The sequence below is a fragment of the Gavia stellata genome, chromosome 20, assembly GCF_030936135.1.
Source record: "Gavia stellata isolate bGavSte3 chromosome 20, bGavSte3.hap2, whole genome shotgun sequence".
NCBI classification, from domain to species: Eukaryota; Metazoa; Chordata; class Aves; order Gaviiformes; family Gaviidae; genus Gavia; species Gavia stellata.
The window spans coordinates 12,308,600-12,321,508 of NC_082613.1; the positions used below are offsets into that span (position 1 = coordinate 12,308,600).

The following is a 12,909-nucleotide window of genomic DNA, read 5'->3' on the forward strand; positions in this document are numbered from 1 at the left end:
CCGCGGGGAGAAGGCTCCGGACTTACAAAAGCCAGCCGGGGGCACGGGCTAGGCGTTCTGCACCGTTCTTCTTCTTCCTGCACAGACCCGAAGGCAGCACCTTTGTTTTGGTTTGCTTTTGCCCTGTCTGCTGCCGCTCCTCCCTCCTCCCGAGCGGCTGCCGGGGCGCCGGGAGCGGCTGCAGCCTGCGGCGCGTTGCAAACGCCGATACAGAAAGACAGGAGCCGTCCAGGCGGCCCCGGTGCCGGCTCGTCCTTGGCTTTGTTGCTCCGGACTGCAGAAGCCCCAGAAGCCGGGAGAAGGAGGCGGCGGTGGAGGGGGGAGCGGAGGAAAGGAAGCGAGAGCGCAAAGCCAAAGTTGATTGGGAATAAGGGAGCGCGGCCAGCCCTCTGCCAGGCTGCGCGCTGGGGTGAGGTCTCCAGCCCCCTCCGCCGGGAGAGGTGCCCGCAAGACAGCGATGGCCGGAGAGCTCAGCATCGGAGCCGAGCTGCCCACCAGCCCCCTGGCCATGGAGTACGTCAACGACTTCGACCTGATGAAGTTCGACGTGAAGAAGGAGCCCCTGGGCAGGAACGACCGCTCGGGCAGGCACTGCACCCGCCTGCAGCCTGCCGGCTCCGTCTCCTCCACCCCCATCAGCACGCCCTGCAGCTCCGTGCCCTCCTCGCCCAGCTTCAGCCCCACCGAGCAGAAGACCCACTTGGAGGACCTGTACTGGATGGCCAACAGCTACCAGCAGATGAACCCCGAGGCGCTGAACCTCACCCCGGAGGACGCTGTCGAAGCCCTCATTGGGTCCCACCAGGTGTCCCAGCAGCTGCAAGGCTTCGAGAGCTTCCGGGCCCACCACCACCACCATCACCACCATCACCAACACCACCACCAGTACCCCACGGTCACTCACGAAGACCTGGCCGGCAGCGGGCACCCTCACCACCACCACCACCATCACCATCAGGCCTCTCCCACTCCCTCCACCTCCTCCAGCTCCTCCCAGCAGCTCCAGAACTCGCACCAGCAGCATCCCCCCTCCAGCAGCGTGGAGGACCGGTTCTCGGATGACCAGCTGGTCTCCATGTCCGTGAGGGAGCTCAACAGGCACCTCCGCGGCTTCACCAAAGACGAGGTGATCCGCCTCAAGCAGAAGAGGAGGACCTTGAAGAACAGGGGCTATGCCCAGTCCTGCAGGTATAAGCGTGTCCAGCAGAAACACCACCTGGAGAATGAAAAGACCCAGCTCATTCAGCAGGTGGAACAGCTCAAGCAAGAAGTGACCCGGCTCGCCAGAGAGAGAGACGCCTACAAGCTCAAGTGTGAGAAACTCGCCAGCAATGGCTTCAGAGAGGCCGGCTCCACCAGTGACAACCCGTCTTCCCCCGAGTTCTTCATGTGAGTGCTTAACAAAAATAATTAAAAAACAAACAAAAAACCCCCAGCCCCCAAACCTGACCCCCGTCACCTTCCCCCCCGCTCCCATCCTCCTCTGACATCTCCATCCATCTGTCTGCTTGACTAGAGAGAAAGAAGGAGAGAAAAATAGAGACTCGATTTTTTTTTTTTTGCAGCATCCAGTCTTCTAGAGTAGCTGTGGGAAAAGTAGGCTGGGGGTGGGGACGGGAGAGGTAAAGTGCAACTTTTCGACTTTCGTTTGCGAGTTAGAGAGGGACAGAGGCAGAGGCAAGGGAGAAAAGGACAAGTGAAGCGTTTTATAGACTGCTCGCTTGCAGAACGAGATGGACTTTAAGAGAATAATAATAAAAAAGGACAATGCACAAGCCATCTATAACATACTGCCTGCTTGGAAAGAGAGAGGACATATACAGCACCATCTCATGCACAATTTACCCGCTTGGAAAAAGAGAATAAATAAAAAGGACAATATATGCAAACTCTTCATATATTGCCTGCTTTGAGAAATAAGTTACAGGACTCAGACGGGACATTCAATCTAAGGAAAGAAAGAATGAAAGAAAGGAAAAAAACTCATCAGTTTTATTGCCTGCTTGATTATATAGAAAAATACGAAAATCTGCATTAAAAATATTAATCCTGCATGCTGGACATGTATGGTAATAATTTCTATTTTGTACCATTTTCTTGTTTAACTATAGCATGTTGATCATCGATCATAGATTTCTGTTGTTGTTTCGTTTCATCGATAAGAAAAGCATCACAAGTTATCAAACTTTTTACTGCTTGTGCAGTTTTGTTCGTTGGTTTTGCTCCCTTATTTTCTTTTATGGTTGTTAGCTTGTAAATATCTGCTACTTTGAACCGCACAGGAGAAAAAAAAAAACACACACACACAAAAACAAAATAACATTTCAGCAGGCTGGTTATACGGTTTGTTTGGTATTAAAGAGATACTTAAGAAAAAAAAGTTATGGGCATTTTGCATTAGAAAAAAACCCAACTTTGTATATCTGGTGCACTTTTAAGTTGTTTTTTTTTTTTTTTTAGTTTTCATTTTGGTTTTTGTTTGTTGGGGCAGAAGCAAAAACGCCTGAATGGCATTGACAAACCTAAACTTAAGAGGGAAAATCTCTCATCGGTCACCAGAGCCTGCTCCCTGCTTTAAAGAGGCAGCGAAGCCCCTTCCTTCAGGACAACCCCGGCCCGGGGTACTTAGGCTTGGCCGGATAGTTTCCCTTCTGATTGTACACTCAGGAAGCGAAGGACGGAGGAGATACCAGTTCCTTTAAAGAAACAACTGCCCCTTGATTTTTCGGTAGATAAAGAACACACCCCCCCCCCCCCCCCCCCACCCCAACCCCCTCCTCGTTGGGAGCCAAGTCGCGATAGCAGCGAGGGCTCCGGGTCGCCACTGAAGTTCGGTTTCTCAATGGCAGCAGCGGATGAGTGGGCTGGAAAAGCATATAAAACTAACCCTTTTTCTTTTTTTTTTTAAGAAGACATACTGCAACTTTTAAGTGTATTCTTTTGCAATGATTTGTAATCTGCTTCTCTGCTTCCCTATGCAGCGAGTGAAAGTTTTAGCCCAAATTTATTTGCAGTTGTATAGTAGTGGTAGTTTGGAGTCTTATGGGTGTTTTTATTACTTTTTTTTTATTTTTTTTTTTTCCTCCTGCAGGTCAGTAAAAGGATTTACGTTGCACTGACAAAAATACCAAAATGAAAACTTATTTTTTAGTTTCCTTTTAGGATAGCTGGCACTGCTGGCCGGATGCATTTTAAGTTTGTATTAGTTTATAAATTAACAGTAATAACAAGATTGTAATGAACAGCATGGTGCTTGCAGTTTTAAATATTGTGGATATTAGTCATGCATCAGAAAACGATCTTTGGTTTTTACTGATTCAACTGTGTTGAAATCAAAACATTGCAGCAGCGGAAAAAAAATTGTTTTTATTTCATGTAAAGTTCTGAAGGGATCAATTTCAAATCCTGCTTATGATATGAAAAATATTAAAAAACCTGGTCTATTGTAGTTTTATTCAGACTGGTTTCTGTTTTTGGTTATTAAAATTGTTTCCTATTTTGCTTATTAAAATCATTGAAATGGCATTTCTTGGAGGGACCTGCTTCTCTGGCGTCTGGTGTTCCGAAAAACATGAAGACAGGGAAAGTGGGGGCCCCTCACCTGCCCTGGCACCGCTGGCCGGCCCGGCCGGGGGGGGCGGAGCTGCTCTGCCCCCTCGGGACCGCTCAGCCCGGCACCCTCCTCCGCTTTGCCCCGGTCTCGCCCGTGCCGGGGGGGGGAGCATCCCATTCCCCCCCGCCCCGGAGAAGCGGAGCGGTGGGAGCCCCGGGCCGAGCCACCGCGGGCTGCGAGGGAGGGGAAACGAGACGTGCAGGCACTTTTTTTCCCTTTCTTTTTTTTTTTTTTTTTTTTTTTTTATTTTTTTGCATTAGAAAAGGCGAGGGCTTGGACGAGTCTGTCCTTTCCCCCGGCTCCTGGGGGATCCGGGCTGGCCACTCACTTTCCTCCTCTCCATCTGCACATTTTATTTATTCCGGCTTTTTTTTTTTTTTTTTTTTTTTTTTAATATATGAGCAACGAGCAGATTAGAAGACTCTTTAGATGCGTGTGGAGAAGGGGCCAGGTCTCCCCCCTCCACCCCCCAGGGCTCAGCACCTCGCAGCCCCCCCATCCATCAGCTGCTTTCAAGGCAGATCATCGCCCAGCTCCCCAGACTGCAGCCGGGGGAGGCTGGAAGTCGCCCCCGCTCCTCGCCCGGCTGCGGGCAAGGGAGCCCCCGAGCCGGGCCGCGCTGCTGCTGCTGGCGAAGTGTGAAAACCGCCTTCAACTTTAAATCCCTCTTCAAAACCGAACGCAAAGCACCGCACAACCGACAATAACAGCCCCCCCCCGCCCTGCTTCCCTTCCCAACAGCAGCGAGCTGGCTTTGCGGGGACGGCGTAGGGCGCGTTTGGAGAGCAAAGCGGTTAAGGACGGAGGGGGGGGGGGGGGGGAAGAAAAGCAAATACAGTAACTTAAAAACAAAATCCCCTCTTAAATCCCGGCCGCGTCCCCGCCTTGCCAGAGCCAGCCGGGCCAGCCGCTGGGCTGGGGGGGCTTGGAAGGGGCCGGGGCCCGTCGCAGCCCCCCGGCTGCAGGAGTCAGGCCCGGAGAAGCAGCTCGTACCCTGCTGCCCTGCGAAGGGGGGACAGGAGTTTGCAGAGGGAAGGATGAGCGAGCCTGGCCCTCCCTGTGGAGCCTCCCCCCTTGCCAGTATGGCTGCAGAAAGCCTGAGAGGAATATTGTTTGTGGGAACTGCCACCGCATATTAATGTCCCCTCATGCATGCATTGAATAAATCACTAGGGCTAATTGAACAACAACAACAACAACAAAATAGGAAAAACAGGCCTTAGAAAAGCCCTCCGGATTCCCACCGCAGAACTGTGGCAGCGGCGGGGCAGACCCGCTGCGCGGCGAGGGCGGCTGCAGCGCCCGGTCCCATTCCCGGGGCTTGGTTTATCCCGTTGGGAAGGAGAGAAAAACGCAGCCAGCACCACCGCGGGCCGGAGCCGGGGCTGGTGGGGCTGGTGGGGCTGGTGGGGCCGGGACCCGCCGGCGCTGGGAGAGACCAGCCCGGCCGAGCCCGGCCCGGCGGGACGCTGCGGAGCGGGGCCCCGGGCCGCGGGCTGCCCTCCCGCCCGGGGGTCGGGTCGGCCTCCTCGGACGGCGCAGGCGGCTCCGGAGGGGGCTCCGACCCGCCGGGGGGGGCGAACAACCACCCGCACTTGCGCTCGGCCCGGCCTGCGGCTGGGCAGGGCTCTGCCCCGGCGGCACCGGGGACAGGCAGCCCCGCGGGTGCCGGGGCGGGCAGGGCCTGCCTGGCCCCCCCGCTGCCTGCCCCCCCCCGGGGAGCCCCATCAGCGAAGGGTCACCCCCCCGGCCTCGCTCGCGTATTGCCATCCCCGCGTATCGACTTTGATCTCTCGCCGTTCATCACCGCTTCGTGAAGCGCAGTTGACGCAGGAGTCGGGGGCACGATGGAGAGCAGCTTCTTGAAGCGAAAGGGGAAACGAGACCCCCCCCGTTCCTCCCCGGGACCGGCCTGCCCGCGGGGTGCTCCCCCGGGAGCGGGGGGGCTCTGCGGGTCTGCTCGGGGCCGCCCCCCGGGGCTCCCCGCTTCCCACCCGCAGCGCTGCCGAGGAGCTGCGTGTCAACTGCGGGGGACAGAGCACCTTCCCTCCCCGAAGCCCTCTTCTCCCCCCTCTCCGGGCGCGCCGCTTTGCGTGCCCGTCCTCTGCCCGTCCTCTCAGCCACCTCTCCCCACGCGCAGCCCGGCCGGGGGCTGGGGGCCCGCTCCGCGCCCCGGCGGGGCAGCAGCCCCGCGCAGCCCGGACTCCCCCGGGGCTCGCAGGAGGCCGGGAGGCTGCAACTGCTGCCGCGCACCGGGGCTCCGGCAGTGCCCACCCGTCTCGGAGGGGCCGAGCGCCCACCACCTCCCGCTCCGGAAAGTCAATCCATCGGCCCTGGGGCTCTCCCGAGCGGAGATGCTGCAAAGTGCCTCCAAAAAACGCCGGCGCAGCCAAGGAGCGGTCCCCACCCCGATCCGCTCCTTGCAGAGGGTGGGGTCGGGGTGCCAAGGAGACGGGACCGGACCCGGACCGCACCGTGCGCCCCCGGGCCGGAGCAGGGGGTCGGGGGCTCGGGGGTGTGCTGGGAGCAGGAGCCTCGGTGCCTTCCCAGCCAGAAACGCGCCGGTCGGAGCCCCCCGGCAGCAGCACGGCGGGGGCGGGCTGGGTGCCCTGCACCCCCGGGGGGTGCGGGGGGTGGCGGGGAAGAGCCCAAGGCTTGCACCGCCAAATGGAGTTGCCGGACGACGGTTCGTGATGTGATCTCGTGTAGTGCAGGAGGACGATTGCCTTCAGTGAAAAATCGTGTTATTTTGTTTGATCTCGCAGTTTTGCAAGCGCTATTGCTAACAGCTGGAGCGAGATATGCACACACACCCCCACCCCCCCCCCGCCGGGGCAGAGGTGACCACCGGCTACGGCTGCTCCCAGAATTAAACGAGACGCTCAGACAGGAAACATAATTGGTGACACCCCCCCCTCTATTCCCCCTCCGTTTACCGACACAAAAACTTACGGCCGATCTCTGCCAGCCCTTTAACAGACCCTTTCCAATATTCCCTTCCCTCCTCCCCTCCAGGAGAGCGTATAAAACTGATTGTCTTTAATTCCAAACCAGAGAAAGCGAAGACTAAAAAGACTTCGTGAACCAAAGATCGCAACCGCGCTCCCAGCCTTCCCGGGGATGCTGCGCTGCTGCCGGCCGGCAGACGAGTGCTCCGGCCCGGGTCGGCCGGGCGAGCTGTGTGGGGAGGATGAGCCCGGCCTCGCGGGATAACTGTTCCCAGCTGTTCCAGGCTTTGCTTTTTCTTTCTTTTTCTTTTTCCTTCCCCCCCTTCGGGGCTGGCGCAGTGCCCGCCGGGCTCCAGCAGCCCGCTTGCTGCGGGTGACTGACAGGCCAAGGTCAGGGAAGCTCCCCGGCGCTGGGGGTGTCGCCTTTCGGGGGGGACAGAGAAAACATCGCCAGCGCTCCGCAGAGCCCCTTCTGCCTCCGCGGCCGCGCAGCCCCGTGCTCAAACTCCGCGGGGCCGCGCTCCGGCGCTGGGGCAGGGGAGCCCCGCTGGGTTCCGCGGCCGCGGAGAGGCCCTGCTGGGCGCGCGGGGCTGCGCGGGGCAGCGCGGGGTAGCGCGGCTGCGCCGGTCCGGCTCCGCGCCTCGCGCCTGCCAGCACCCTTCCCTGCGGCTGCTTCGGCGCCCGGGGGTGGCCCTCTCTTTTCTTTTTTAAATTTTAAGTTTTGATCTCCTCCTTGCAGGCCGGGAAGAGTACTTCCCCACCATCGAGGGGGAAAAAGCTATTCTGCTCCTTATTTGGACAAGTTTCAGTAATGGTTTCTTTTTTTTTTTTTTTAAATCATTATGTTTCACTCCATTAAGGTTACAGCAAATCTGAAGTTACGTCCACACACACATACACACACACACTCTAAATAGCTTATTGCATAATCCTGTGTAGCGTGTTCAGTAATGTAGCATGCGGCAGTCTGATAGGATCCTACACTGGACTTTTGTTTTATGCAAGAAGGAGAAGAAGAGGGGGGTAAAAAAAAAAAAGCTTTCAAGTGCTGCTTTTTCTTGATTTTTAAATGGTGACTTTCAGTAGCGAATTCTGAACACAGCATGAGGTGCTGCAGAACGTCTCCTTGCTATCGCATCCAGAACAGGGAAGAGACAATTGGTATTTGTGAGCTGGTCCTGCGCATCAGGGTGCGTGGAAGTGATAGAAAATGGATTGTGGTCTACTTGAGACCTAAGGTACTGCAAAATCCTTTGCCTTAAACAGAAATGCTCCAATGGGGGCTTATTCTATCTACAGGCTTGTCACAATATGGTTAGAATAAACACTGCTGCAAAGCGGGAAAAAAGCCATTCCACATAAAGCAAGCGACATGTTTTCCTGTCCCACGGAGGCTGCTATTAGGTTTTAGAGATATTTGTCCTCTGCCATGTTTTATTTCCCCTTTTAAAGTTTCACTGTTTGTCTTAAGGCACAGATTCAAAACACTGCATTTCCACTTGATACATGTGTTCTCTTAAAAGATTTGTTTAGATAAGGAAACCATTGCTAAGTGTTCTCACTTGAAAGAAATTAAATATATAGAATGATAAGCTGCTGCTAAAATACATAAAAAACACTTAAATTAATAATAAGAACTTGTTCTGAGGCAAAATTCAATTTTACTTCCTATTATGCAATCTTTGCATGTAAAGTTGCTTTAATGCAAAATAGCAGCTCATCAAAAATTCTGTTTTATTGGTATCAAAAATTTATGATATCCTGAGGCATGAGGGGCAGAGAGCAAGGTAGGAAAGCTGTGTCCTTTTACCAAGTTTAGTACTTTCTTTAAAGAAACATCTCAAACTTATTTCACCTCCCTTCTTCCTCATTTTTGGAGGTAACGGGCGAAGGTCTATACCAGAGAAAACTCCTCCACTGACAATGTCACTGTGCAGCCCTAATACACCATTTTGATAACTGTACCCTCACTGCAGACTCCTGCTTTCACTGTGATACTAGGAGCTAGTAGGACATGTCGATGCAAATGTAGAGATGGGATTATTTCTAAACTCTGATGTTTTCATTCAGTATTGCAATGATGTGTATGTATTGCAAATATATGTACATTGTTTGTACCTGTATTTGACTATCAGAGCCTGCAACCTCCCACCGATAAGGTGATCTGATTCTGCTCTAGCCTGGACTTCCCACTAATGAGACTTCATTTGTTTCCAGAAAGGTGCTCCTGGCTTTATAAAGGATATTAAACACCCAGTGACAAGGGCATTGTGTTCAGTATGATTTTTTCTGAAATAAGTGTGGCCAGAAATTGGTGCCAAGCACCTGAAATCTGCATGCATAAAAACAAACAATACTTACTCCTTCTTCAGTAGAACTTCAGGCAATTTATTAAAGGAGGCCACTGGCCTTTTACAGCTGGGGAAACCGAGGCACTAAGCGGTGCGGTGACCTGGCCAAGGTGAGCTGCAGGCTGGTGGCAGGGCTCGGTCTGACGAGTTTCTCTGGTCCGTGCTGCCTCTCCTCCCGCCACCGCAGCTGGAAGCACAGGGCACGATCCCTGATCGCCAGGGGATGGTGAGGGGGGAAGGCAGCACCAGCCCCTGTAATCCTGTGTTTTTGTGGGTCCTGTCTTACTTGCTATTGAACGGAGCAGAAACTCTCCTGCTGGTTCAGGGGGCCCATTCAGAAAAGAAATTACAGAGGGCAATAAACCTGCACCTTGGACTTCTGCTAACTGCTTCTTCCTTGCTCTTACGCTGTGGTGCAGTTATTACCTAAAGCCTTTACAAACATGAGAAAGGGAACATATCATTCTGAACAGATCTCTGAGCCAGCACCGGCCCTTACAGCTCTCTGGATCTGCATTTCCCCCCTGTTTAAGGTGGCCAGCAATTATAGGCAAAAGGGTTTTGAGTCTGAAATCTCTGCTCATGTGATCCTAAAGAAAAGCTCTTACATTTATCCTCAGTCTGGCCCCCATCTTGCTTACTGTCCAACGACATCCAGCTCTGCATGCCACGATAGTGCTATCGCAACGCTACCTCCAGCTCTAGCACCGAGCCATCCCACGCGGTTGCTGAGGCTGATAAGCACAGAGTGCATTCAGGACACCAGAAAGAGAGGACTGCTAAACTCCTTTTGACACAGACCATCCTTATTTTTATGCCAGCCTCGACCCGTGGAGCAAGCGTTTATTCTGGCTATTCCAGTGGCAACACTACCCTGGTCTGCGAGAGCACATGCTGATCTCAAGGATTGGAAGAGCACAAATTCATCAGGTCCAGCGCTGCTTTTGCGGAGCAACAGGTTAACCCACTCCACAGATGGATAAAAGGGATAGCAAGGATGTTAGTAGAAATTTGGTAAGGTATTTCCAGGTCCTCACTTATCTCAAGGCAGGCACCCACAAGAGCAGGGTGTTAAGCAAAGACCTGTGAGCCTGTGGGACCAGGCAGTAAGTGACTCATGCATAACTCAGGCAGACAGACAGGAATCACGATAATAACAATAATAATAAAAAAACCCTATGGCTTTCTCATGTGCAGTATTACTAGACCTCTCTCATGCAGTTATTTCTGTCCTATTGCACGCAGACTTAAACTGTGAGGTGACACAAAATAAAAGGACCCTTTCCTGGTAACACTAAAGAGCAGGTAAATTTAAAATTGAAATAAATGGATTTTATCGTCATGTTACTCAGCTCAATAATTAATGAAATAGCTTGGATAAAGTTTAAAACATAGCAGAGGTATCAGCTGGTCTCTGCTCCAGAATCTAAACCCAACGTTTCTATTAAATAAGCCTTGTATCTTTGAAAAGAAGCCCTTCTCCATAATCTGTTTTCAATTGAACACTACAGTAAATATATCAAGATTACTGGATCACATTGTTTACAGATGAAACAGTTTAAAGGTGAAGTTATTTTTGGTTTAAATCTTCTGTGTTTTAAAATGAAAGGCATTTCTGGAGTAGCTGCCGAAAAACAAAAATACCAGAAAAAAAGAAAAAAGGAAGAAGATAAAATGCGGCACTGTGAGGGTTAAGCAAGGTCCTAGGATCCAAGTAAATATTTATATGAGTGCTCAAAGAGGGGGGAAAAAATCTCAATATAACCAAAATATAAATCACCGTGCTTTATGTTAGCTGTCAAATTATTCTAGCCCCTGCATTCCAGTACTTGCTCTACTGGTAATGTCACATACAATATGTGGGCTTATGCCTTGGTGCAGGTTTGGCAGGTAATTAAAGTCAGTTGCACGGAGGTTTACACAGACTCCCTCCGATCCACTGAAAGACAAACAACCTGTTAACTGTGATAGCTGCAAGTGTGCAAAACTACATGGGAGCAGGGATTCTCCCCAGCCAGGCGGGAAGCCTGACTCCCGTGGGCTGCTCCCTGCCTTGTCTCCAGCATGGCTTAACTCTTTGGTGCCTCTGGAGCTCGGTGCTCTTTTCAGAGGCAATGAAAACTGGGCAGTGGCAGAATCAGCAGCCAGGCATTTGTCAGAGGGAAAAAATAATAATAAAAGCAAGCCCTGAGGGCAACTAGCCCTCGGGTCAGGTTTGCCTGCATTCTTGACCCGGGGGAGACTATTCTTGCTAGAAGTCATCTGGGTGATGTAGTCTTTCTGCTTTGTCCTGGCTCTGTATGCTGGAGACTCCAGTCACGACAGAGTGAATTATTCCCAACAGTTTCACGATGCAGCCCGTTCTCCAACCGGAGATCGTCCTGGAGACCCCCAGCTGCTTTCTTCGGAGGCAGCCTGCAAATGATGCCCAGGGCTTGCGTCTCATGGCCTTTGATGAAACTCTTTCATAAAAGAGAACCAGAATGAAACTCTGGGGCTCAGCCCCCTGTCCGCTTTCATCTTCTCATTTGACTCCCTTGTGTGAGTGGGTGGGAAGGGAGGTTTTCAGATACACCTTGCGTTTTGCTCTTCCTGTCATAGGTGTTCCTGTCTTGGTGGGGAGGATCTTTGCACTGGGAGGCACCCGCACGTCTCCTACTCCGCGTAGGAAATAGGCGCAGGGCTGCAGGTTCTGCTCCGGGAACCGGCGTGCCGTGAGGCCACACCTGTGTGGATGCAACCTCGGTGTCAGGGAGCCATACCAGCACGGACACCACTGCCGTGCGACACCCTCTTATTTAACCACGGAATTAGCATGGCACCAAGATGACGGGTTATTGCCCTCCGGCGCTCTCCCCACGCGATGCGTCATCCCTACCTCCAGCCTGCAGAGACAGAAGCTGGGGGCAAAGAGTAAATCCTTCCCCATATGGGTTGCATTTCACTGCCTTTCTATGGAGGCTTCCAGAAGGGAAGTCAAGCTGTAACAGGGACACCCATCTGCAAGGATAACGCCACCAGTAGCATCGTTTCACAGGGGCTAGTGAACAACCACCATCTGTTTATCTGCCATCCATTTGCCTAGACGTGAGAGTACCCATTCATATTCATTTAACCAGTCTCTTATGCTAATCTCTGTCTACCTCCTTTCTTATCTTCTAGTCATACACAAAATCAGAAAGCAAGGCCCTTCCTGAATTAGCCCAGATTCCTGTTGTTCAGCTTGGGAAATGTTGGCTTGAATCCTGACAGTAAGGGGAAAAACCCTCAAAAACCCAAAGCAAGCAGAGATCAACTTTCGGAATCACTTAGGTCCATTTATCTGCCCTAATCAAACAGTGATTTGTCTGTCTGATAGGAGTTTAGATAAAATTTTGAGCAAATTGCAGTAATTAAATGTGAAAGGGGAAGAAGCAGAGGGTTTCCAGGCAACATGCTGCAGAAGGGGAGTTTTGGAGGAAGGCAGAGAACCCCTTGTTAAACATCTGCCAGCCTGCATGGAAGGTAGCGGTGATTTCCCTGCTCTTATGGAGTTCCCCCCTCCTCTTCACTCCCTGCAAAGATGTTCTCCTCCTGCTGCTGCTCATATCAGCCAGGAGAGAGAGAAAATCCTTGGAGAGCAGGAAAATATTTTCCAAAACAAGTTATTGCCCCTGATTACAACAAGTGACAGGTATTAAAAAGAAAAAAAAAGTCTCAAGGAAAGACACTATCACCTCCCCCATAAGGACTTTGCTCCCGTGTCAGAATTATGCAAGCTAGAGCACAGTGCAGTGCCCAGTATATTCAAGATAGTTGTCAAGAGCAAAGTATAAACATTTCCAGCAAAAGCACTTAATAGAAGTTTGTTTGCCAAGTGCTGCAGCCTCCTTTCTTGGTTATGGTGAGGAAAAGGCCTTTTTCATTAAGTGGGGGAAAAAAACCCCTCCACCAATTAAAAAAAAATCCTAAACCTTTGAATGTAAAGCTTTTTCTAGCCTTTTCCTTCGTCACCCAT

The 12,909-nt window shown here is 52.1% G+C and overlaps 1 protein-coding gene across 1 annotated transcript; it reads left to right on the forward strand.

Moving 5' to 3' along the window:
- Positions 1 to 425: 425 nt before the first annotated feature.
- Positions 426 to 1,393, forward strand: MAFB (MAF bZIP transcription factor B). Its single transcript, XM_009821919.2, has one exon. The coding sequence runs from the start codon at positions 458 to 460 to the stop codon at positions 1,391 to 1,393; it is 936 nt and encodes a 311-aa protein (XP_009820221.2). The 5' UTR covers positions 426 to 457.
- The last annotated feature ends 11,516 nt before the right edge of the window (positions 1,394 to 12,909 follow it).

Bases quoted from the DNA above. Each gene is read 5' to 3' on its own strand.
- MAFB (XM_009821919.2), top strand. From the start codon at position 458: ATGGCCGGAGAGCTCAGCATCGGAGCCGAGCTGCCCACCAGCCCCCTG.